This window comes from Argentina silus, assembly GCF_951799395.1.
Source record: "Argentina silus genome assembly, chromosome: 16".
Taxonomy (NCBI): Eukaryota; Metazoa; Chordata; class Actinopteri; order Argentiniformes; family Argentinidae; genus Argentina; species Argentina silus.
Window position 1 is genome coordinate 10,211,650 of NC_139670.1, and position 25,000 is coordinate 10,236,649.

At 46.1% G+C, this 25,000-nt stretch overlaps 2 protein-coding genes across 4 annotated transcripts in view; one reads left to right on the top strand and one right to left on the bottom strand.

Annotated features, from left to right (window-relative positions):
* LOC310816854 (uncharacterized protein MYH16) overlaps positions 1-9,860 on the top strand; it is a 35,808-nt gene extending 25,948 nt beyond the window's left edge. For all 3 annotated transcript variants that reach the window (XM_083687174.1, XM_083687176.1, XM_083687175.1), the window contains 16 exons: positions 1,102-1,188; positions 1,349-1,594; positions 1,778-1,895; positions 2,723-2,850; positions 3,048-3,244; positions 3,405-3,537; positions 3,697-3,913; positions 4,204-4,340; positions 5,089-5,192; positions 5,813-6,005; positions 6,380-6,583; positions 6,854-6,979; positions 7,537-7,707; positions 7,934-8,134; positions 8,484-8,630; positions 8,784-9,860. In XM_083687174.1, coding sequence (XP_083543300.1) covers positions 1,102-1,188; positions 1,349-1,594; positions 1,778-1,895; positions 2,723-2,850; positions 3,048-3,244; positions 3,405-3,537; positions 3,697-3,913; positions 4,204-4,340; positions 5,089-5,192; positions 5,813-6,005; positions 6,380-6,583; positions 6,854-6,979; positions 7,537-7,707; positions 7,934-8,134; positions 8,484-8,630; positions 8,784-8,936 — 2,562 coding nt within the window. In that variant the 3' untranslated portion in view covers positions 8,937-9,860. The remainder of the gene's footprint in view (positions 1-1,101; positions 1,189-1,348; positions 1,595-1,777; positions 1,896-2,722; positions 2,851-3,047; positions 3,245-3,404; positions 3,538-3,696; positions 3,914-4,203; positions 4,341-5,088; positions 5,193-5,812; positions 6,006-6,379; positions 6,584-6,853; positions 6,980-7,536; positions 7,708-7,933; positions 8,135-8,483; positions 8,631-8,783) is intronic.
* A 134-nt stretch (positions 9,861-9,994) lies between these two features.
* gas7b (growth arrest-specific 7b) overlaps positions 9,995-25,000 on the bottom strand; it is a 40,925-nt gene continuing 25,919 nt past the window's right edge. Inside the window, exons 6-14 of the mRNA XM_083687182.1 lie at positions 22,974-23,063; positions 21,857-21,972; positions 21,388-21,462; positions 18,044-18,122; positions 16,573-16,701; positions 15,654-15,777; positions 12,756-12,835; positions 12,177-12,275; positions 9,995-12,002 (exon numbers count right to left, since the gene is read on the bottom strand). Coding sequence (XP_083543308.1) covers positions 11,889-12,002; positions 12,177-12,275; positions 12,756-12,835; positions 15,654-15,777; positions 16,573-16,701; positions 18,044-18,122; positions 21,388-21,462; positions 21,857-21,972; positions 22,974-23,063 — 906 coding nt within the window. The 3' untranslated portion in view covers positions 9,995-11,888. The remainder of the gene's footprint in view (positions 12,003-12,176; positions 12,276-12,755; positions 12,836-15,653; positions 15,778-16,572; positions 16,702-18,043; positions 18,123-21,387; positions 21,463-21,856; positions 21,973-22,973; positions 23,064-25,000) is intronic.

Consider the following 25,000-nt stretch of genomic DNA (forward strand, 5'->3'; position numbering starts at 1 on the left):
CAGCAACGCTTTAACACTGATCACTCTGGCCAGTTCTCTGGCTGAACTCACAAGCCTTGGATTACTCACTCAGGAAACAGACGTCCATCAAAAATATTTTGACTTTGCAACAGGAAACGAACCCCCTGTAGTGTTCTGATTGGACACATGCTCAGCTCCTGACCTCTAACCTTTGTGTAGGTCACTTCTTCCTATTGGTCTCTGTCAATCACAGCCAATCCCCCGGTGGTCAGACCCTGGACTGCGCAGGGTGTTATTTCCAACTAGAAGACCAAGATTGAATTTGCTCAGCACCTATCACCTGCACTCGTGAGCGTTTTTCAGCAAGTGCTAAAACTGTAGATATAAGTGTTTTGTTGATGTTTTGTCTCTTAGAATCTGTAATGCAACAAAGCTTTTAACAAGGCCTTGAGTTGGGTCCAAGTGGCCAACTGCCAGACAACCTTCCTTCAGACCAGTCCAGTGAGCAATGAGAAACAGACAGAGATATGATTATCCCACGCTAGAGAGTCTATCATTGTCTGTTTATCGACTGGATGCTGTTCAGGTTTGGCACTCATAGTATTGAGTATTAGTCATTATAATGCATGGAATGGAATGAGGAATGGTATCAAACTCATGTCTTCCATTCCATGCATTACAATGAGCCTGTCCACCGATTTCTACCTTCACCAGCCTCCCCTGGATACAGAACTTTTGTTGGCTGGATGTCAGCTGCTTGAACAACACTTTCCAAACAAACAGACTAGCATTCTTCTGAAGCACCCTTCCATGTCATCAGAGAAGGACAGATCGTGCACAGATGACCATCACAGCCACAGACAGGTCCACACATGGGGAAACAGCCCACCGATGTTTCATATTGATGATGTCACTGTGCTGTTACAGATTAGTAGGGATCTGTTTCTGATCGATTCAGATTTGTTTATGATGAGGAGTTGTGTGGGCATTGTGTGTATGTGTGTGTGTGTGTGTGTGTGTGTGTGTGTGTGTGTGTGTGTGTGTGTGTGTGTGTGTGTGTGTGTGTGTGTGTGGGTGTGTGTGTGTGTGTGGGTGTGTGTGTGTGGGTGTGTTTCTCATTGGTATGCATTTGATTGACAGGTGGAGAAGCAGCGAGCTGATCTGAGCAGAGAGCTGGATGACCTCACTGATCGCCTAGAGGAGGCTGGAGGAGCCACCGCCTCACAGGTACTGACACACACACACACACACACACACACACACACACACACACACACACACACACACACACACACACACACATACACACACACACACACACACACTCACACTCACACTCACATACACACACACATGTGTGTACCAACAAGACATGATTGATTGACAGGTGGAGGTGAATAAGAAGAGAGAGGCAGAGCTACAGCGTTTGAGGCGGGACCTAGAGGAGACCTCCGTCCAATCAGAGGCGCTGGCTGCATCACTGAGGAAGCGTCATGGCGACGCCATGGCTGAGCTGGGGGAGCAGTGTGAAGGTCTGCAGCGGACCCGGGCCAAACTGGAGAAAGAGAAACAGAACCTACGTATGGAGGTGGAGGACCTGGCTGCCTCCCTAGACACCATGCAGAAAGCCAAGGTCAGTCAGCTCCCTGTCAGGGGAGGCGGGTGGAGGTAGAAATCGAAAGATGGGCTCATTGTAATGCATGGAATGAAATGAGGAATAGTATCCGTCCGAAACGTCAAACACCTCTCTCTACAGTACATGAGGTGAAAGCTGCCACTGGCCACTGATGAAGTGTCTCTTTCCCCCCGTCCATAGGTGTCCACAGACAGCCAACTGAGAAAGCTGGAGGAGCAGCTCTCCGACGCCCACAGCAGAGGAGACGACTTACAGAGGGCTCTCACTGAGGTCAACGTAGCCAAGAACAGATTCACAGGTAGAAACACACCCACACACACACACACACACACACACACACGGTTGCTACTTTCTCTGGAGCGGTGAATCTTGGAGTGTGTGTTGTCTTTGGCATGTCTCCATTGCCAGTGTGAAAATAATCTGGTTTACCCTGAGCTGCAGCTTAGAGCTAAGAGTACACACACACAGATTTATGAGAGTACGCACACATGCACACACACACACACACACACACACACACACACACACACACACACATACTGTACACACACATAGATTATCAGAGCATACACACTGGATAAGCACACACACATACACACACACACACACACATACACAGATTTAACAAGTCCGTGGTGCAACAAAGCCGATCTTATAACAAGGCCTTGAGTTGGGTCCAAGTGGCCAACTGCCAGCCAACCTCGGTTCAAACCAGTCCAGGGAGCAATGAGAAACAGACAGAGATATGATTATCCCACGCTAGAGAGTCTATCATTGGCAGTTTATTCACTGGACGCTGCTCAGGTTTGGCAACCATAGAGTATTAGTCTCTGATGTCCTTGAATGCAGCAGAGAAAATATCATTAAGTATCACACAACGTGCAGTCCAGTGGAGGCTAGTGAAGGTAGAAATCAGAGGATGGGCTCAGTATAATGCATGGAATAATGGAATGAGGAATGGTATCACACACAGGTACAGTATGTTTTGAATGAATATCCTTTATATGCATACACACACACACACACACACACACACACACACACACACACACACACACACACACACACACACACACACACACACACACACACACACACACTCACAGTGTCTCTGTGTCCTGCTAGCTGACAACACAGACCTGAGCAGACAGCTGGATGACGCTGAGAGCAGAGCCAGCCAACTGAGCCGCTCCAAGACTCTGGTCATCTCCCAGCACGAGGAGCTCAAGAAACAGCTCGATGATGAGGTCAAGGTGAGCTGCGTGTGTGTTTAGAGTGTGTGTGTGTGTGTCTCAGATGTTATCAGAGAGAAACAATGATTTCAATTATTTTTCTCTCTCTTTCTCTCTCTCTCTCTCTCTCTCTCTCCCCCTTTGCCTCTCTCTCTCTCTCTCCCTCTCTGCCTCTCTCTGTCTTTTTTTTTTTCTCTCTCTCTCTCTCTCTCTCTCAGTCTAAGCTGGCTCTGGGCAGCAGTCTGGGTGCATTGAGGCAGGAGTGTGAGGTTCTGAAGGAGCAGCTGGAGGAGGAACAGGAGAGTAAACTGGAGCTGCAACGCCTCGTCTCCAAACTCAACACTGAGGTTACACACTGGAGGACCAGACACGAGGCTGACGCCATACAACACTCCGATGAGCTAGAGGAGACTAAGTAAGCAGAGCACACACACACACACACACACACACATCCACACACACACACCCACACACACATATACACACAGTGATACTGATATTAATATAAACACTGGCCCAATGTCTCTCTCCTACATCCATCAAGTCTAAATGAACAGTATGTGTGTATCATGAAGGAAGAAGCTGGCGTCACGTCTGCAGGAGGCTGAGGAGGCGGTGGAGGCCACCCAGGCCAAGTGTTCCTCTCTGGAGAAGACCAAGCAGAGACTGCAGGGGGAGGTGGAGGACCTCTGTATGGACCTGGAGAAGGTAGGAGGACTTACTTTAGAGCTGTACAGCTCCGCAAACAACAAATTGGTCACAGAAAGTGAGAATAATTGGTAACTTATTAGTATATATACTGTATTTGTTATTGATCGATCAATCAACCAACCAACCTCTTCCACCCTCCCCCCCCCCCTCTCCCAGGCAAGTGGCTGTGGCCAGACGCTGGATAAGAAGCAGCGTGTGTTGGAGAAGCAGCTGGGAGACTGGAGGCAGAAGTGTGAGGAGCTGGTGGTGGAGGTGGAGAGCTGTCAGAAGGAGAGCAGGCTGCACGCCACAGAGCTCTTCAAACTGAAGACAGCCCATGAGGAGGCCCTGGAGCAGGGAGAGGCCCTACGCAGAGAAAACAAAGCCCACCAGGGTACGACAGATAACTCAGGGCTAGGCTAGGAGCATAATAGGACAGGGCACTGTGAGGATAATGACAGACTGTTTTTACTGTTTTTCATTTTAAGAAGTCACATTGAGATTGACATCTCTTTTTCAAATGAGCTCTGGCCAAGAATGCAGCATACATCAAGTTATACACACACAAGAGACACAACACTGCATACACAACATACTATCTGTACTGTACTTATAACAACAAGAGTAATCATGCCTCTTGTGTGACTGACTTTGACCTTTGACCTCCCTATTCCTGTTATTCAGAGGAGATAGTGGACCTCACAGACCAGCTCTCCGATGGTGGGAAGAGCGTCCACGAGCTCCAGAAGTCAAAGAAGAAGATTGAGATGGAGAAAGAGGAGCTGCAAGCCTCACTGGAAGAGTCTGAAGCTGCCTTAGAGGTAGGGCTGGTAGTTAGTTACAAACATACTTTTTTCATCCATATTTTCTACAGCAAGTGCATATTTCATATATCCGGACTCTTTTCATCGCTACAGTAGTGTTAGAATACTGCATGTGAACTTTCACAGTCCAATAAGTAAATAATACGACCAGCACTCTCAAACATAAAATAAACAATAATTTCATTCATTCATTTAATTCATCAGCAGTCACTGTTGACGTATTTCAGTGTCAAGTCTTCATTGCCACAGCGTTGTTTTCTCTGTCATGCCCATCAACAGTGTACTATCCACTATCTGATCTGACTTCAGAAGTAAATTCTCCTCAGCATACGCAATGTGAAGACTACAGCACTGTAATGGGGTGTAGAGGTGAAATATTGTGTCAGCTCTGACACTGTGAGTGAGGGAAGCCCCCCAGACGGACACTGGGAGGGAGAGAAGCCCCCAAGGGACATGCTTAATTAGTACTGGCTCACCAGGCTGGGAGATCCTAGTCACTGATATGAGGTATCAGCAATCTGCTATCTGTTGCTATGGGGACTGGAGGTAAACTAGACAACAGCCTCTAGGCTACTCACACAGACAAACCCACAGAAAGCTGTCTCTAACCCCCCCCCCCCCCCCCCCCCCCCACACACATGTACTATATGTCTCTCTTTCTCCCCTCCCCTGCACTCTGTCTCTGCCACACTCCTCTCCTCTCTCCCCCCCTTCTCTTTTTCTCCCCCCTCCCCTCCTTCCCCAGGCCGAGGAGACCAAGGTGTTGCGTCTACAGTTGGAGCTGTCACAGGCCAAGGGAGACATGGAGCGCAGACTCCAGGAGAAGGAGGAGGAGTTTGAGGCTGCCAGGTATCCAACATGTTTCTTTCCCTTGTCCTTCTATGGCCCTGTTCTAATACTCTAGCAATGCATCCCTCCCTGCATTTCTTGATGAAGCAACCAATGATCATGTGACAACTCATCAAGTGAAACCCGTGCTTTTTCCTATCCTCTTGTTGTTTTTCTTCTGATATCTGCTCATATGACTCTAAACCAGCGGAGGCTGGTGGAGGTAAAAATCTGAGGACTTTGATAACCATTTGATACCATTCCTCATTCTATTCCATGCATTACAATGAGCCCGTCCTCTGATTTCTACCTCCACCAGCCTCCCCCTGCTCTGAATCTATCAAAGTTATCTTCTTATGTGTCTGACCTACTTTCTCTCTTACTCCTGGTGCTCACTAACACCACCCTCTCCCGGTAAGGCCTGTACTTGATATGGGCTTCTATACTTTTGAGGCCAGTTGAGGCTTTTATACTTTTTATATACTGCTTTTTCTTTTCCTCCTTTCATTCCGCAAACAACTCATATACAGTGCTTGTGTGATAAAGGTGTATGGTCAATTGATTTAGTGTATTATTTAAACTGTGGGGCACATCCATGATGCCTCTTCTCTCTCTCTCTCTCCCTCTCTCATCGGTTCCAGAAAGAGCCACCAGAGGGCACTGGAGTCCCTGCAGGCCAGTCTGGATGTGGAGGTGAAGGGGCGTACTGAGGGGTTGAGGGTGAAGAAGAAACTGGAGGCTGACCTGAATGAGCTGGAGGTCCAGGTGGACCTGCTCACCAAGACCAACGCAGAGCTCAGCAAGAATGCCAAGAAGATGCAGCAGCAGATCAAGGTGAGAGAGAAACAACTTTTCTCTTTTCTCGAGACTGCTTGTGGTACTTATTCTTATAGAAGATCTTACTTGCAATGATTATGATGTACGTGTATACAGTAGTTGTTTCAGTTAATAGACAAATGTACTTATTGTAAGTCGATCTGGATAAGAAAACAAGTAAACAGGTGTCTTATCCCCACATTGACCTGGGCCACTGACAGTACAGTTGTGTAAAATGTTCGGAAATAAAATTGATTGATTGACCGTGTGTATGTTTTGATTGGGATTGATTGATTGACTGTGTGCATGTATTGATTGGGATCGATTGATTGCCTGTGTGCATGTTTTGATTGGGATTGCTTGATTGACTGTGTGTATGTTTTGATTGACAGGACCTGCAGGTTCAGCTGGAGGAGGGGGTGCACGGCCAGGAGGAGCAGAGGGAGGAGCAGGCCGCCCTGGAGCGACGCTGCCTCATGTTGATGAGCGAGGGAGACGAGGTGCGCTCGGCGCTGGAGAACACAGAGAGGGCTCGCAAAGCCCTGGAGGCGGAGCTTCAGGAGACCAACGAGAAATACAACGACCTCAATAACCAGGTGATGGACTGGACTCAAACTACTCTCTCTTTCCAGTTTTATGCTGAAGTCACTTTCCATGGCCATGTATGTTCTATAATACTATATGCCATTTACTGTAGTAGATACTTTTATCCAAAGCGAATTACAATACAGTGATTGCATGCATGTTTTTGTATATATGGTCGCAGTAGGAATCGAAGCAAAGTTATTTTCAATGGCCATGTGAATTCTAGTATGTTGATGGCGGCCCTTCCCCCTAACTCTCTCTCTCTCTCTGTCCCCTTGCAGTTCCAGTCAGCGTTGAGTGGGAGGAGGAAGCTGGAGGTGGACCTGCAGGCCCTGCAGCAGGAGCATGAGGAGCTGCAGAATGAACTGAGAGGAGCCGGCGACAAGACAAAGAAGGCCACTTGTGAGGTACGACTAGGACTTCACTAAGACTTTACTAAGACTTCACTAAGACTTCACTAAGACTGCACTAAGACTTCACTAGGACTGCACTAGGACTTCACTAAGACTTTACTAGGACTTCACTAAGACTTCACTAAGACTGCACTAGGACTTCCCTAGGAGTTCACTAGGACTTGACTAGTACTTCACTAGGACTGCACTAGGACTTCACTAGGACTTCACTAGGACTTCACTAAGACTGCACTAGGACTTCACTAGGACTTCACTAAGACTGCACTAAGACTTCACTAGGACTTCACTAGGACTTCACTAAGACTTTACTAAGACTTCACTAAGACTTCACTAAGACTTCCCTAGGAGTTCACTAGGACTTGACTAGTACTTCAATAGTAAATGCACTGATGTTTTCTTCAAAGTTTTGTTGCACATTCAAGCTGATTCTAATCAATAACAGCAGAAAATGATATTCTCTCTCTCTCTACCTCTCCATCCCTCCTATATCCATCACGTTCACTTCTCTCTGTCATCGTCCCCCCCCCCCCCCCCCCCCCATCCCTGTGTAGTCGGCACGTGTGTCTGAGGAGCTGAGGCTGGAGCAGGAGCACACTATGCACCTAGAGAGGGTGAAGAAGGGCCTGGAGGCCCAGATCAAAGACATGAGCTCCAGGCTGGACGAGGCTGAGCAGATGGCTCTCAAAGGAGGCAAGAAGATAATCCAGAAACTGGAGGGCAAGGTACATGAACAGGGACAGACAGACACACAGGGACAAACACACACACAGGGACAAACACACAGAAACACACCACACACACACACACACACACACACACACACACACACACACACACCCAAACACACACAGAATATCCATCCCGCTAATCCTTTCTATGTTGTGTGTCTACTGTGTGTGTGTGTGTGTGTGTGTGTGTGTGTGTGTGTGTGTGTGTGTGTGTCTCCAGGTGAAGGAGCTGGAGTTGGAGCTGGACTCGGAGCAGAAGCGCCATGCTGAGACGGTGAAGACGTTGCGTAAGAATGAGCGGCGTCTGAAGGAGCTGCTGTTCCAGTCGGAGGAGGATCAGAAGAACCAACACCGCATGCAGGAGCTGGTGGAGAGGCTGCAGAACAAGATGAAGGCCTACAAAAGACAAGTGGAAGAGGCGGTGGGTCTCTTTCGCTCTATCTCTATCACTCTGTCTCTGTCTCTTTCTTTTGAAGAGACAAATTGAGGAGACAGTGGGTCTCTTTCTCTATCTCTCTCTTTCTCTATGTCTTTGTCTTTCTTTGTCTCTCTCTCTCTCTCTCTCTGCTTTTTTTGAAGAGACACATGGAAGAGGTGTCTTCTTTGACCATGGGTTTCCATCTCTATATATATCTTCTACTCTCATATAATTTTATCTCTCTCACTCTTTCTCAACTGTGGAAGACGTTTGAGGTGGATCCATGTTGTCTCTGCCTCCCAAGATAATAATTTCCCATTGCTTATTATGGTCTGGCTGGCTGTTGCTACAGGAGGAGCAGGCCAACATGAACCTGGCCAAATACAGGAAGACAGTCCACGAGCTGGACGACGCCGAGGAGCGGGCTGACATCGCTGAGTCAGCACTCACCAAGATCCGGACCAAGAACCGCGGCAGCTTCGGCAAAGGATACTCCTCGGTAAGGCCCCTATACTTACCACTCATACTTTAGACTTGTTAGTACACAAGTCAAATACACCTCCACAAGTGTCTTATCTGTAGCCTTCTTGGGTACAGGTAAAGTGTTCATCTTGTTTACTTTTGACTGTGCTCCTTCCTCTCCTGTCTCCAGGGTTACAGCACGCCATACCCTGGGGTGGTGAGGTCACCCAGCTCTGTGGGGTCAGAGGGCAGAGGAGAGAAGATCATCAACGACGACAACGACTCAGTCAGCTCCCTCATCCCCGCCTATCTCAACTCCCTCAAGAAACTCATGATAGAGTAGGTGCGCACACACATATACACACACACACACACACACACACACACATTCATGCTTAAACACCCACACTCACGCACACACACACACACACACACACACACACACACACACACACACACACTCACACAGAGGAGGGAATCTTAATTGGATGTACTTGTACATTCCAGTTGTGAGTGAAGAGTAAAACTACGCTTTATGAAAAATGATTGTTATGTACCTGCAGTGTCAGGCAATCTTGAGGGTTTCCAATACTTGTCAAATTATTTTAACATTCCAAAGCAGTATTTTGTCAGTTAGGTCATAGTCCAGTTGATTTCATACATACAAATTTTTTAAGAATATGGTGCATGGTTGACAAAAAGAAAATGTGTTTGATGGATCGCATGGACCTGGCAATCAGAATTGGCTTGACATAGTTATCGATATGCATACAGTAGCTTAGCTCTGGCTTTGTATCCACTCTCCAAGGTAATCTTGACTAGATCTCATTTGAAGTACGACTGTATCTTGTTTTTACAACCTTGGTCTTTATGATACAGTTGATGATACTGATGATAACCAAAACATTTTAAACAATTTTATATCATACTTTATCTAAGATTTTATGTAAAAATAGATTATAATGATTAATGCTTGGTAAGGCAATAAGGGGTAACTTTTTAAAAGGTCTACACAGGGAAGTCAAGAAGAAACATTTGTGTTAACATTTCTCTCTCATTCTACTGTCTTAGTCAAAGTCTTCAGCCAAATAAAGTTAGAATTCCACCCTAAGATTTTACCAAGATATTATCAAAGTTTACCAAAATGTTGAAATGTTTACTGTCAGACATATATTACCAAAACAATGTAACACGGCTTGTCCAGAGCATTTTATTGTTGAATGTGAAAATGTGTTTTTCAGAAATAAAACCTTTTTTCATTTCATAAGTATCTTGTTGTATTCTCAGAAACACAAAACCTTTTGACCAATTCCAATAATCATCCAGTTATATTGTAAAATCAAAAACAGTAAAAAGAAACTAGCAGAGATAGTTGTAACATAGAATGTATAAATTCATATTAATAATGCAAAACATGAATGCCAAACATTCCGCAGTTAATGCATATCAATGTCTAAAATCCTCCTGACCTTTCATAGTTCTAGTTACAAGACACTCTTACAGAACCAGAACCCGACACTTTGTACAACATTTAGGTTTCTGCATGGACCAATAGTAACATACACATCTGTCAATACGTACAAGAGCGAGAGAGAAGGGTGAATTATCTATAAACAAATGAAACTTCAGTTGAGGATTTTTATCCAGTTGACTTGGAAATAAAGTTGGGGTTATTTTCATTTGGTATAAAAAGAAGCAAAGTGTAAAATCAGTTTAATATATTATCTGTACCTCCATTGCTGTGCACTGTATATATCTATCTGTCTTTGCTGCATCACTATTTCACACTATTTTACATCCTTCATCTTATCAATGACTTACTTCTATGTAGCACACCATACACACATATTTACATAAGCTAAAGCATATTCCCTTGTAATAACCCCAGCATGTACTGTATAGACCCCATGAAGATTCAAATCAAAAATATCTAGCAATTTCAACAGTAGGACAAAGAACACAACCAAACACTGCAGAACAAATGCAGAATCAATGTTCACTTCAAACACCATTGGGCAGAAAGTGCAGTTGCCTGATTAAAAGTTTGAGGGGAAAATGTAATAAAATGATAGCTATTTAGGCGACTTACAATTGATCCAACAATATAATATGTGATGTAATCGTTTGGTTGCAATCGCTTGTGAGAGTTAACTTGGAATTATTGTTACATTTTAAAATGTTGTATTTGTCAAATGATCCTTTTCCTTTTCACTGGAATTGGATTGGAAAGATAAATATCACAGCCCATCATTATCATAACCCACCATCACCATAACACATCCATATCGAGGAGCTTCTCTGGTGATTTGAAGTCAACCTGAGATTCCAGACAATGCAGTATTCTGAACACCAGCTGTTCTCCACTATGCTGAGTCGTCTAATGATGGCCACAAACAATACTACACTCTTAGAAAAGAGTGTAACTGATTTACTGTCGGTCAGGATACATGTGTTGTTTTTCAGATTTACTGGTACTGTAGCAGCTATTACTGTACATAGAATCATTGGTCACTTCTGAGTCTGTCTTTCAGTTGGACACAGTCAGGGGGTATTTACTGTCCTACAGAAATTGAATTATTCTTCAGAGCAAAAGCACACACACGGCCCCAACACATAGCCTTGTACTGTCGCCCCTACGGTATGTACAGGTATAAAACGTCCATCGTTTTGTTGTTTGTGTTTGTAAAACATTCCCCACACCTGACTTTGTCTCTCTTTAACATGTGTGTCCTGTCCACTACAGACCCCCAGTTCTCCAGAGGGCGTCATGAATACTGTCTGGTGGTGGTGGTGGTGGTTGTGGTGGTGGTGGCGGTGGTGGTGGTGGTGGTGGTGGTGGCGGTGCCCTGCTGCCTTTCTGTATATCCCTGCATCTCTTCTTTCGTTCCCTCAACCTCACACACGTCCATGGCCTTGTAGCATTAGTCTCCTTCCCAGACACTTCCGCCCAATGCTCGGAGGTGCACAATAGCCTGAGGGACGAGGTTATTGTATCATTGGTCAGTTTTCACACTGGTCACTCACACTCCCGTCCTCCTCTGCATGGCCCGGTTCAGGAGTCAGTGATCTCTCCATCTCTCAGGCTGGTTGTTAGAACTCAAACGTGATGTTAGCTGGATGACTGAAGGTCCTGAAACCAAGATATAGTCTTCCGCCATGAGGAGTGTGGCCCCTGGATCGATTGTGTGTGTGTAGTGTGTGTGTGCGTGTGTGTGTGTGTGTGTGTGTGTGTGTGTGTGCCAGTGTGTGGTGTTCCCAGGTTGGAAGTGTGTGTGGTCTCCAGGTAGAGGCTGTGCTAGATCTCTATATTCACGGGTCTGATGTCCCCTGTCTTGTGTTCTTGTACCCAGAGCTCACGGTCTTTGGATGGATCCACACTCTGCAAGAGTTGGTCCACCGGTTCCATAGTCTGTGGAGGACAAGGATAATAACTCAGTCATGCGTGTGTGTGTATATGTGTGTGTGTGTGTGTCTGAAATCACAAAATATAAAATATAAATATAAATCTCAAAATATATGAGAAATATGAGAAATAGCCCTAGAGCTCCCTCTACTGGTGCAGAGAGGTAAGGGTTTGACTTACACTTTGGTTGAACATGTCTGTCTCATGCCGGAGTGTGGTGTACTGACATAGATTATGTCTGATCATCTCCACTCGCTCCACCTCCAACCTCTCCAGCTCCTGAGGAAGACATGAGGAAGGACGGGAGGGAATAGGTTTAATAATATAATAATATATGCCATTTAAGCAGATGCTTTTATCCAAAAGCGACTGTATATGTGGTCGCAGCGGGAATCTAACCCCCAACCTTACCATAGGTAGTGTCATGCTCTACTAACTAAGCCCCAGACTAAATACAGTACTTCACTGTTTTTGATATTCAACAACACTACACCATGGCAAGGTAAATGCTTAGTGGGGTGCTTGGAATGACCCGACCCTGCTTCACCCCATTGACGTTGAGATTTTAAAAAGTTAGGGGTTAGGTTAGGGTAAGGGTAAGGGGTAGGGTTTAGTGTTGGGTTAGGTAAGGGTTATGTTTAAGGTTAGGGTAAGGGTTCAGGATAGGGTCATCCCAAGCATCCCTCTTAACAGGCAGTGAAGGTAGTGAAGCCATCAATAGTAGGAGGAGCTAAAAAGGTGCTGAGAGGACGGTCTTACCAAGCTTGTGGTCACCATCTCCTCAAACCACTTGGACTGGGACTGGTTATACAGGTCTACACAGCGCATCAGGTCGTCCCCTGTCAGAGAGAACATACCATTTAGAAAAAAATGCAATCACAGACATGTTAACCAGCCCCTATACCACTCCACGTGGACCCAGCTCAATTTCCAGCTCCTCACAATTTGGTGTTCACATAGAATTGACCTGGCTAGGGGGAGCCATAACCATCATTACATACGCCTGTCCACTGGGCCTGGGAGTGTGAATGGAGCATTAAAGTGCTGTTCCACAGGCTCATCAGCAGGGGGAGCTAATGTCCAAATATTCATGGACAAAAAACAACTTTCTGTCACTCAAGTACATTTCTCTTGCTTATTTCACACCAACAAAAGCTAGATACACTTGGCTCCTCTGCCAAAACTACCTGCAACAAGTTGATTTACTTCCAGTGTGGTATTAGTGGATGTAATGTTGCGGACACTATCCCAGATCCAGTCTGTGTATTCGCAAAGCCAATCTGGCCACAGTATGTACAGTTAAATTCCAGTTCCATGTTTTACACTGAACTTAAGAGTGGTGCTATGAAGCCCTGTGAACAATACCATGTAATGTGATCATCCTTTTCAGTACAACTTCAACTAAAGTATATCAGACGCCCTGACCTCAATTCTTAGAATCATAAGCAACCTCACATGAAGAGGGACTTTACAGCGATGTCAATGGGACGTTGTATTTTGATACAGTTAACAGGATCATTGAACACCGATGATTGGATGTACAGTACACAGTGTAATACAAACCAATGAAAACAAGTTAAATAGACAAAGCTACTCTACGTCTGCAGCAATGGAGGCTGGAGGAGGTAGAAATAGAAAAGAGGACGGGCTCATTTGAATACATGGAATGGAATGTGTTTGATACCATTCTTCATTCCATTCCATGCATTACAACCCTGTCCTCTGATTTCTACCTCCACCAGCCTCCACTGGTCTGCAGATGTAACTTATCCTGCTGGTGGTGAGATCAAATAGTTGCCCATTGCCTCTTAAATGACATTGAAAATGTATCAAACGAGGACAACGATATTCAACATTTCTTTTACTGACAATCCCAGCTCTTCTGATTCATAACTGCCTGAATAACAACAGTAAGATGTATATAGATGTATATAGATATATGTATATAGATATATGTATATAGATGTATATATCGATATATGTATGTAAACACACTATCTTAAACTGTGTTTAATTGTTGTTACTCTAGACATCAGGAGACATACAGCTCATTGTGTTTAATTGCCTTTGGTGAGGCTAGAGGGCATGTCTATGGCAGTGAGAATGGAGCCTTGTTGGGGCCAGACAGATGCGTCGTGAATTGGCCCTCTCTCCCTTCCCTGCCTCCCTCACACTGTTGTCATCACTGGCACTCACACACACACACACACACACACACACACACACACTAATACACACACAAACACTTTGGTCACCAACAACTGCTGCTGTTTTTCTCACAGATTGCATAAGCAGTTCAGAGGTGGTGTGAAAGTGAGTGTGTTGTACTGCTAGTGTGTGTGTGTGTGTGTGTGTGTGTGTGTGTGTGTGTGTGTGTGTGTGTGTGTGTGTGTGTGTGCGTTTGTGCATGCGTGCATGTGTGCATGTGTGTGTATAATATCTGGCCCTCTGGTCCTGCCTGGTCCAGCCATGATGACATCACACTCCGAAGGAGGTCTTCATCTGTTTACTCTCACCAGTCACTTTCCTTGGTCACAAAACCTCTTAAGACTGCATGAAATAATTCGTCTGGACTACGCTCTGTTTCCCTCCCCCGCTCCGTCTCCTCTCCCCTCTCTTACAGTCCATATGTTTGTGTTCCCAGCTCTCCTACTCTCCTGCCTTTTCAATGGCTGACCTCGAGAGGACAAGCCCTCCTCAGCCCTGCCAAAAGATTACTCCTGGGGCTGGGGGGAGTGTAGAGATAGCCCACGCCCACGGCTCTCTGCTCGTCTGGTGTGGAATGAAAGTCTGTGGTGTGAACACACACACACACACACACACACACACACACACACGCACACACACACACACACACACACACGCTCACATATGCACACACACACACACACACACACACACACACAAGCTCACATATGCACACACACACACACACACACACACACACACACACACACACGCACACACACACACACACACACGCACACACACACACACACACACACACACAACCTCACGTATGGACACACACACACACACACACACACACACACACACACACACTACAGGAGCACAGTGTGTTTCTGTTCCCTTCGTGTCGTTTCGCTCGTCTCCAGTCTGAGTGAAACTGCTGATAAAGCCAGTGACTCATACCCAGTCAAACAGCGTCTACAGTAGATTAATGTAATCACAAAGTGGCTGTTCAAACACAGAGATAAAGCACTTGAGAGGTGAGATGAAGTCACTTGTTGCCTTTCTGTTTCATTACACGTAGGTAACACTTAACTTGAGCCCTATGCTTAGAGGCCTTTTGTGCTAATTAAATCAATTGAATAACATAAACAGCCAGTCAAAAGACATTCTCACAGACACACACACACACACACACACACACACACACACACGTGTGAGCGAGCCACTATAGTTTCTGTAATATTGTGTAAAATGAAATGCAAAAAGATGATTGTAGACTTTGAGACTATTACCTAATCCCTGATTCAAGGGAAGCCTCACACAATTGTGTTGAAATTCTGTATGAAGCTAGGGTATCAATTACGCCTACACGTAATGATAAATAATAATAAATAAGCTGAGATGGCGACTCCACTGGTGACCCCCCTGTGGACCTTTGGTTTGACCTTTGACCCAGCCTCTGACCTGCTTGTGTGGATTTCCGGCGGGCCTTCTTGATGTCCTCCTCGGTCTTGTTGCTGAGCTTGATCTCCAGCTGCTGTGTCTTCAGCTCCAGGTCCTTCTGTCTGTCTGCCAGGGCCTTACGCGCCTGGGGGGGGGGGGGTGGGGGGGGGGTGGGGGGGTGGTAGAGGGGCAGGGGAGGAGAGGGAGTGAGGAGAGGGGGAGAAGGAGAAATGAAGCATTACTAATAAAGGCTGGTGTTATAAACACATTCCTCTCTACTCTCACTACAACAACACCTTGACAGCTCCAACACAGCTGCTTACTTATAACGGCCTCATCTAAATGTCTCCTACAGCAGGGGAGGCTGGTGGAGGTAGAAATCGAAGGCTAATACATGGAATGGAATGAGGAATGGTATCCAAACACATGTGTTCCTCATCCACATTCCTCAGTCCATTCCGTGCATTACAATGAGCCTGTCCTCTGATTTCTGCCTCCACCAGCCTCTCCTGTCCTATAGTCAGGCTCCATGACTACCATACGGTATCAACATTTGTCTCTTGTGAAATCCTGAGATGTAAATCAATAGGATGAGTTCCCTGAGAGCTGACACTGTTGAGATGACTGATGCTGGGGGACTGATCCGTGGTAGCTGAAGGGTTTGGTCCAATCATTATTTATAGAACCAAGGAAACATTCCAGGGACGGGAAAACGGGAAATGGTCCTCTACTTAGGGAAGAGTTGTGGAATTTTAATCACATGTGAGAAGATTCCAGAAATTCTAGAGCTGCCAAGTTGCAGGGATGGATTTTCTTGCACCAGGTTCTACACCTTGTGATGTGTGTGTGTGTGTGTGTGTGTGTGTGTGTGTGTGTGTGTGTGTGTGTGTGTGTGTGTGTGTGTGTGTGTGTGTACAGACTGTTGCGTCGGCTCCTGTACCTTCTCCACGGCCGCATAGCGGCCGACCAGCTGCTTTCGTAGATCGGCAATGTGGTGGTCGAACCTCTTCATGTCCTTCTTAAAGTTGTCCCTGAACGTCAACAGAGGCTTCTCCACCTCGCTCTGCAGCTGAGAAACACAACACAACAACCCGTTACAGCATGTATTCAACTATGTCAACTTGTTAAACTATTTGTCTCCTGTTCTGTATCTTGTCTGTTGATGTTGAAATAAACACACACACAGGAAACATGTCTTTCATATCCTAAGGGGTTGTTGGGGCAAAGACTTTTGCTACTTACCACAATACAACATTAGCAGTGAGTCTTGTTTATCTGGCAGTCTGATATGTACTGTAATTACTTAGTCTCTTCAGTACAATGGAGAAAATAAAGTAGGTCAATATTATGTTTGATTACGGAGATTCTGCTGGGGGTTTGTTATGTGAGTATGTGACAAAAACAATCAACTTCATCTCTTAAAAGGATATGGGAGAGGTAATTAATATAGTATGAGTTTCTATTTAGTTTGATAGTGTAAATATAACTGTGCTGCATACATTAATACACATGCCTACTCTGCTAGCACAAGGACCAGTGATAGACATTGATTAGATAAAACACAGAGTTTAGCAAATAATAGGTCAAATGAAGCAATGGCGTCATGATGAACATAGACCTCAAACCCTTCTATAGGGTGTACTGTATCCATAAGAGTATAGGGGTATCCATAAGAGCCTATAACTGTGTCCATAAGAGCCTATAGCTGCATCCATAAGGTCCTATCACTGTATGTATCCATAGGGAGACTGCTCATTTCACTCCACTGTGTCCTAAACTTTCCATTGCTAATTCATTCTCTCTTCCCTAAACCTTAGACTCATTCATTAGCTCTCCTCTCTTCCCTAAATCGTACTCACTCATTCGCACTCTCTTCCTTAAACCTCAAGCTGTAAGCTGAACATCTGTGTCTCTCCGTCTCCAGAGAGTCAAAACATTGACGTTGTTTCCTCCACTCCAGTCCAGCTGTGCTCCGGGCCCCTTTCTGTCTCTCTCTCTCTCTCTCTCTCTCTCTCTCTCTCTCTCTCTCTCTCTCTCTCTCTCTCTCTTCTCTCTCTCTCTCTCTCTCTCTCTCTCTCTCTCTCTCTCTCTTTCTCTCTCCCTCTCTCTCTCTCTCCTTCTCTTGGCCAAGACAAACTCATCATACTCATGTAATTCGCAGCAGGGGGCCAGAGAGTGTTTGAGTCTCCATTAAGAGTTACCAGGCCATGGTAAACAATGTTTGACAGACACAACTGTTAAAGTGGGTGAGGTCATATCGAGACATATCGGGTTTGAAATCCCACTTTTAAAAGTAGAGGCAATCTCACACCACTTTATGTGTAGAATAAAGTCTCCCCTCCTCATGTGTATAGTGAAACTCTACACAATAGATGGCATGGATATGGTCCCCTTAAAGTCCAGGGTGTTACCTTTGAGGAGAACTTGAGGTGAACCTCTGCCTCGTCAGAAAGACTCTTCTTCAGCTGCGCCCAGGCCTCCCCAAGAGTACTGGAGGAGAGAGAACAACCAGGATGAGACCAGTGAGGGACGGAAGGAGGGAGGGGGAGGGGGAGAGGGAGGGAGGGAAGGAGGGTTAGAGGGAAGGAGGGAGAGAGGGAAGGAGAGAGAGAGAGAGAGAGAGAGAGAGAGAGAGAGTTAAGCTTCTCACACTGGGAGGTAAGACCACACAGGCATTAAAGATAGACAGAGGGTTGAAGGAGAGGGAAGGGGAAAGAGAAGAAATAGACAGGGGGAGAAAGAGAGAGTCATAGAAGGAGGATAGGAGAGAAAGGTGACAGGGTGAATCCTGTCACATCCAGGGGGAGAGAGAGATGGGGTTCACCAGGGGGTTCAGTGCAAAAGTTCACAGACATATAACCAACCAGTAAATCTAGCAGCTGTGTCTGGTCCCCAGAAAGTTCACCCAGCGATTAGAATAGACAGGAAATGAGATGCAGTATTTACATTTTTCTTCCTTCTGCAAGTTCACTATTTAATTCCAATTCCAAGTTGGAATTAAATTCCAATCTCACGGTACTGTAGGAGATTTCATACAGCATAATATCGTAGGCCGATTTTCTAATGAAGTTTGACAAATGAAGGGTGTGTCCACACATGCAGTATTCCATCAACATATTAATCAGTCACTGTATTACAGGAAATGCTAAAGTCAATAAACGTTTACAGATGTTCATCAAATTAGAGGGAACCTGGAAGTGAATAAACTGCATACTGCTTCATTCCAGACACAAGTGGAATATTCAAACGAGGCCAATGACGCTAGACAACCTTTGGCAGTGGTCTTGAAATGAGGGTGTTTACGGCTAACCAGGTCGCTTCAAAGGAGAGCTCTGAATGGAAGACATGTGTGGAATTCCCTCAGACTGACATCCAACACATTTTCCACACAACTCGAGTGCACTCTGGCACCTGCACTTCACACACGACGCGCAGCACCATCTGATAAGTGATTCAGGCGAGATAGGAAGACATACGCACTGCACTCAGAGTCTAATAATCTTTATCTAACCTTCGGCTTTATCGAACAAGAAGGCCCATTAGAGATAAAGAATCTCTCCTTTTCCTGGGAGACATGGCCAAGAAGGCCTTTACTGGTGGGCTACTTATATGAAGCACCAGAGGACGCTGGTGGAGGTCGAAATCGGAAGACGCAGTCATTGTAATGCATGGAATGAAATAAGAAATGAAGAAATTCAACACATTACAATGAGCCCAGCCTCCACTGTGAAGTACAATAGTAAAACTACACAATGGTACAGTAGGAATGAGCGGCCCTATACTTATTCACAGCTGAAAAGTTCTATCCTTCAAGGTTCTACTTCCTTGAGTTTTACCTCTCGACCGCGGCTAAGGTATTCAAACACATGAGAATACGTCAACAAGATACTTTTGTGATAGACATGGATTACTGTGTGCGCACACGTTCTGTTCCACCGTGCATACAGCACATGATTGGTAGCCATACAGAAGCAGCAGGTCACATGCTTTCGGGCCCGTATCACCACGGGCCAAAACAAATGGTAAATTCAGGAATAAACCAGTGGTTCTGGGCCAGGACCGATGCTAGGAACGGAGCAACAAAACAGTGATTGTCCAGGCTGACAACAGCGGCGGGCTGAGGGAGAGCATAATGACAGTATTGTGTTTCACTTCTCTGGGTGTGGGTGGGGGCGGAACTCACTGGCATAATCTAGATTCTATATGAAACAATTCCAATTCCGTCCTACTCTGCCGTTCTACAACACAAAAGCCCACAGCTACAGTAAAGCAGCAGTAATGCATAAAGTGGCATGCACAGTATGTATCATGTGGCAGTGTACTAACTATGTGGGGGAATATTACGGCAGTACTCGTCCCGTGGGTGCAGAATCACAACAGTTTTGATAATAAGACACGGCACGATTTCTTACAACAAGTTTGTCTCTTCATGTTATTCTACCGTACAACAGTTAATTAAGATGCATCTGTGGTGGAGAGCAGTCCTATAACCCAGTATGAGGCAGTTGTACTGAAGTTAAGTCTGAAAAATAGTAGCCACTGCTAGTATCCCTATAAATGTGGTAAACTGTCTCTCTCTCTGGATCCTTTAGACAGCCTTTCATACAGCCTGCCTCTCCTAGCCTACCATTCCCCCTGGGAGCCCCAGACAAAGGGGCTGTTCTCAGCATGAGATTCCCCTCTGCTGACAGTCTGACGGGTGGAAGAGTGGTCCTCCCTCTCTCTCCTCATTCTCTCAGTCTGCAGGATCTCTCCCCCTCTCCATCTCTCTCTCTTGCCTTGCACCCCTCCCTCTCCCCCTCTCTCCATCTCTCTATCCCTCTGTCCCCCCCTCTTCCTCTAATATTTTGAGTCTGCTGCGGGCCTAGATCAAAAGGAGCTTTGATTTACAAGTGAACTGTACTTCCTATTTCACAGCTCCAGTGATGGGGCCTCTAGTCTAAGGCCCTAGGCCTATGCTCTCTGGGCTAGGGGCTCTGGGGCTCTGGGCTAGGGCCTAGGGACTAGGGGCACTGGGCTAGGGCTCTGAGCTCTGGCCTAGGGGCTCTGGGCTCTGGGGCTCTGGGCTCTGGGGCTCTGGGCTCTGGGCTCTGGGCTGGGGGGCTATGGGCTAGGGGCTCTGGGCTCTGGGGCTCTGGGACTCAGGGCTGACTGAGGGTCCGGCCTCGAGGCTGAGTAGGGGTCTGGGCTCGGAGCTGACTGGCCTCTGGGCTGTCTGGGCTATGGGCTGACTGGGGCTCTGGGCTGACTGGGGCTCTGGGCTGTCTGGGCTATGGGCTGACTGGGGCTCTGGGCCCCAGGCTGGCTGGCCTCTGACAGGGTAACAACACCCTAGTGGGGAAGCTAACCATGCTACGCTGTTGACTTACACCAACCCCTCCCCCTACTCTGGTCCTGGACATGACCTGGTTGTTAGCAATATGCCAAGTTTCAGCCATTATACATACCATACACGCCGGTACAGACCAACAAACACTTTCTGGGGATTGAGGATTTTCAGTACAACAAGAATTTTTCTGGTTATTGTGGCTAGTTCAGTTCATGTCTAAAGTGACAATAACTTGGAACTTTTCTTACAAAGACCGTTTGACTTGTTGACGTTGGTAGATTTTCTTAGATTGCATCCTATCTTCCATGATGGGTGTTCCAACGGGTGAATGTGTTGACACACACATGGGCTTTCCCCATGAATAACACACATGCACTGTAGGTTCCTCTTTACCGAGGAATCACTACAGAACGTGATGTCACTCACCCTTCTTCCTGTCCAGCTAAGGGGATCTGCGACAGCTTAGAGAGGTTCTTGGCGTACTCTTCTTCTATCTTTATCCTGTAAGGGAAGAAGCACGGTTGTTACAACACAGAATTACAACACTTTAGCCATTTTCCTCTTTTGAGCAATAGAGATTTCCTTCATTGAAATGAAGGAAATCAATTTCGAGAAGTGACAGTGTACGCTGCATGGTGCCCATGGCAACATGAAAGCAACACTAATGGTAACATGATCATAATAAAATCTGAAAGAGTTACGAAATATGGAAATTTCACAGAATCTTCCCCATGGCTACACATATTGACAACACTCTCTGTCACCGAAAAGTGTGATTCTTAAAGATGTTTAAAAAAAAAGAAAAAGAAAAAAAATACAGAGTGGCTTTAGGACTGTTTCTGTCCCATGGTTTCCATGGGAGCATGGAGTGAATGTTGGAAGCCGTCATGTTTACCTCTCTCGTACAAACTCAGCCATCTCTTTCTGCATCTGTTTCCCCTTCAGCTGTTTCTGCAGCAGAACCTCAAAGCCTGTTATGGATGCATTCCCCTGGGCGTCCTTCTTATCTGTCTACACCACAACAACATCAACATCACACAATTAAACACACACTACAACTCACACACTGTTACTACATGAATAAGTTCAGATCATGGGAGGCTGGTGGAGGTAGAAATCAGAGGACAGGCTCATATGTTTGATACCATTCCTCATTCCATTCCACGCATTACACAATGAGCCTGCCCTTCGATTTGTACCTCCACCAGCCTCCTCTGGTTCAGATATGGTTGTGTTGTGTTATTGTATTGTATCGTATTGGATATCGCATGGAACTCTAATGTCTCTTCTCCGGTATTATATAATCCATTTCACAGAGACACAGCCAATGTGAAGTGTAAACAGAGAGGGGATTGAATGCAGAGTGCTGCGCAACATATCTGCTCAACCTGTTTCAAATGATCCTCTCTGTCTCATCTCAAAAATGTCATTCTCGGGCTCGGGTGTTGGGTTTTCTTTTCTTTGTTTACGAGCGTATCCTGTGTTGTGATACCCCTGAGTGAAGCCTTAGGCCCGTCCAGAGTGTAACGTTAGCCCGTTCAGAGTGCTACATTAGCCTATGACAGAACTGCGGAGCAGCACACCTGGATGTGATTATGGAGCAGCCGTGGGAGATGTCCCGCCTGAGCCAAACAGATGCATGTGTCTCGCTAGACGTCATGTGTTGTTGTACGGCTCTGCGTGCTGCTCTGACTAAGCAGTGTCCTGTTTCTCAGGGTGTGCTGCGGTCTATGTGGGGCAGCTGTGGTCTAAGGCAGGGCGTGCAGCTTTCTCCAGCCTACGAGGGACTCAGCGACTTACAGGTTTTTCGTTCTTTACAGGGCACATTTCAACGATTTACGACGAAAAATAGATGAAAAGCAGCAGGACTGCTCTGCAGCTCTTAGGGACTAGGCTGCTGCCTTCCTGATCTAGAAGGATAGTTACACTGAGGAGTGCCGTGTGGTGCAGTAGGTAGTCTGTAGGGAAGTTGTGGTCTGCGAGGGGATGGTGGTCCTGAGGACCCGACTTACCCAGAAGTAATCACAGTAGCTCCACTCATCTGGCTTCAGCAGCTGCTGCTCAGGCATAGTCATGAGGAGGGGGAACGTCACACAGTTAATCTAGAGAGAGGGCGGGAGGGAGGGAGGGAGAGGGAGGGGGGGGGAGAGAGAGAGAGAGAGAGGGGATGGATGGAGGGAGGGAGGGAGGGAGGGAGAGATACGTATGCTCATATTCATTCTTTACTGTGCAAATTTGAATAAAAAATAAATAAATCTGATTTGCTGTGTGTTATATTCTCGCTCCGCCAGCATCAGCAAGGTTAACGACTTCTGCACTAGCAGGGTAGAGAAAGAGCATCGCTGGGCAAGGCGATGACAGGGTCATGTTGCTGTTTATCACCAGTGACCCTCTCCTCCTCTGCCAGGGCACATTACAGACACACAGGCTGGCACAGAAGGTACAAACAAGGACCTGGCAGACAGCTTGTTGACAGGCATTAATTAACACAGCACCTGTGTCTATAGGTATATAAGTATTCAGTAGTTATGTACACACACATTCACACACACACACACACACACACACACACACACACACACACACACACACACACACGCTCTCCACCTTTACTAATTTCCGACTATTAAAGGTACTGCCAATGTTGCTTTGGCAACACTTCATACATCTGCAGTCCTAATATTTTTTTTCTTAAAAAACGATGGATGAACAGAACATACTCCTTCAACTGACCCCCAAAAATCACCAAGCCCTTGCTGTTGTTCCTCATGCTAAACACTAACAGATGGAACAACGCTCTGCTTCAACCTTGACTTGGCTGGCTTTAGTAAGTCCTGAAGTGTTGTGAATTCTCTCTACACTTTATATCAGTTCTCCTTCCTCCAGTCTCAGCAGGAGAGATGCTCAATCTGTTTAAGGCTGAGTGTCTCCATGCTCTGCTCCATATTGGCCAGGGTTAGCTTTAGCTGACTGCCTATTCTCTCTCTCTTTATCTCTCTCTCTCTCTCTCTCTCTCTCTTTATCTCTCTCTCTCTCTCTCTCTCTCTCTCTCTCTCTCTCTCTCGCTCGGTGGTGAGGCAGGGAAACTGCAAACAGCAGGTTTCCTGTCAGCTCTAACCCTCCTAACACCAAGGGAGACCCCCCCCACCACCACCCAACACACACACACACACACACACACACACACACACACACACAAAGAGAGCTGCTGAGGCTCCAGTGCTGACAATAAGAGCTTTATCTCAGCTCACATTCACTCCAATTAACCTTGGGAGGAAAACAACTCAGCCTAAGGACCAGTGTTTGTTAATGCCTTTTAAACATTTAAATGTACACAACCTCTCACTATAGCCTACAAATTGATGAATGATGATTAGCCAATTGCATTCTTGCTGCTCTGTTCACACAGAGCAGCTAAAACACGCTCCCCTCCCCTACACACACACACACACACACACACACACACACATCTGCCTTCAAGCGCTTTTTAATGGACTGTTACGTGACCTCAGATGACCCATATCAACCACCTCCTTAACCCTTGACCCCTCTGGGTTATTACCAGAGGACTGAGTCAACATTGAATCCATTGGGTTTTCCATTCCCCTTTGTCTCTCTCTCTCTCTCTCTCTCTCCCTACTTCCCTCTGTCTCTTTGTGTCTCATTCTTGCGTGTTTCCCATTCCAAACTTCCGCTAATCAATAATAGCATCACCCCCGGTTGCCATGGAAACAGCGAAAGCCGCGTTGTCGTCGCTCCCTCCCCCTCCCCCCAAGGCTCTGGTCTCAGTGAGGAGAGAGAGAAACACACTCTGAAACAGTCTGACAGGGAGCCAATAGAACTGGATTATAGTCCTCACTCTTATCACCTTTACACACACACACACACACACACACACACACACACACACACACACACACACACACACACACCCCTTAAACTCTACACACTCCGCTCCACTTCTTCTGTTGTTTGCAGAACACAACAGATCGATGTCAGGCCCTGAACCACCAACACAGGTACAAGTAGGTCTGGAAAC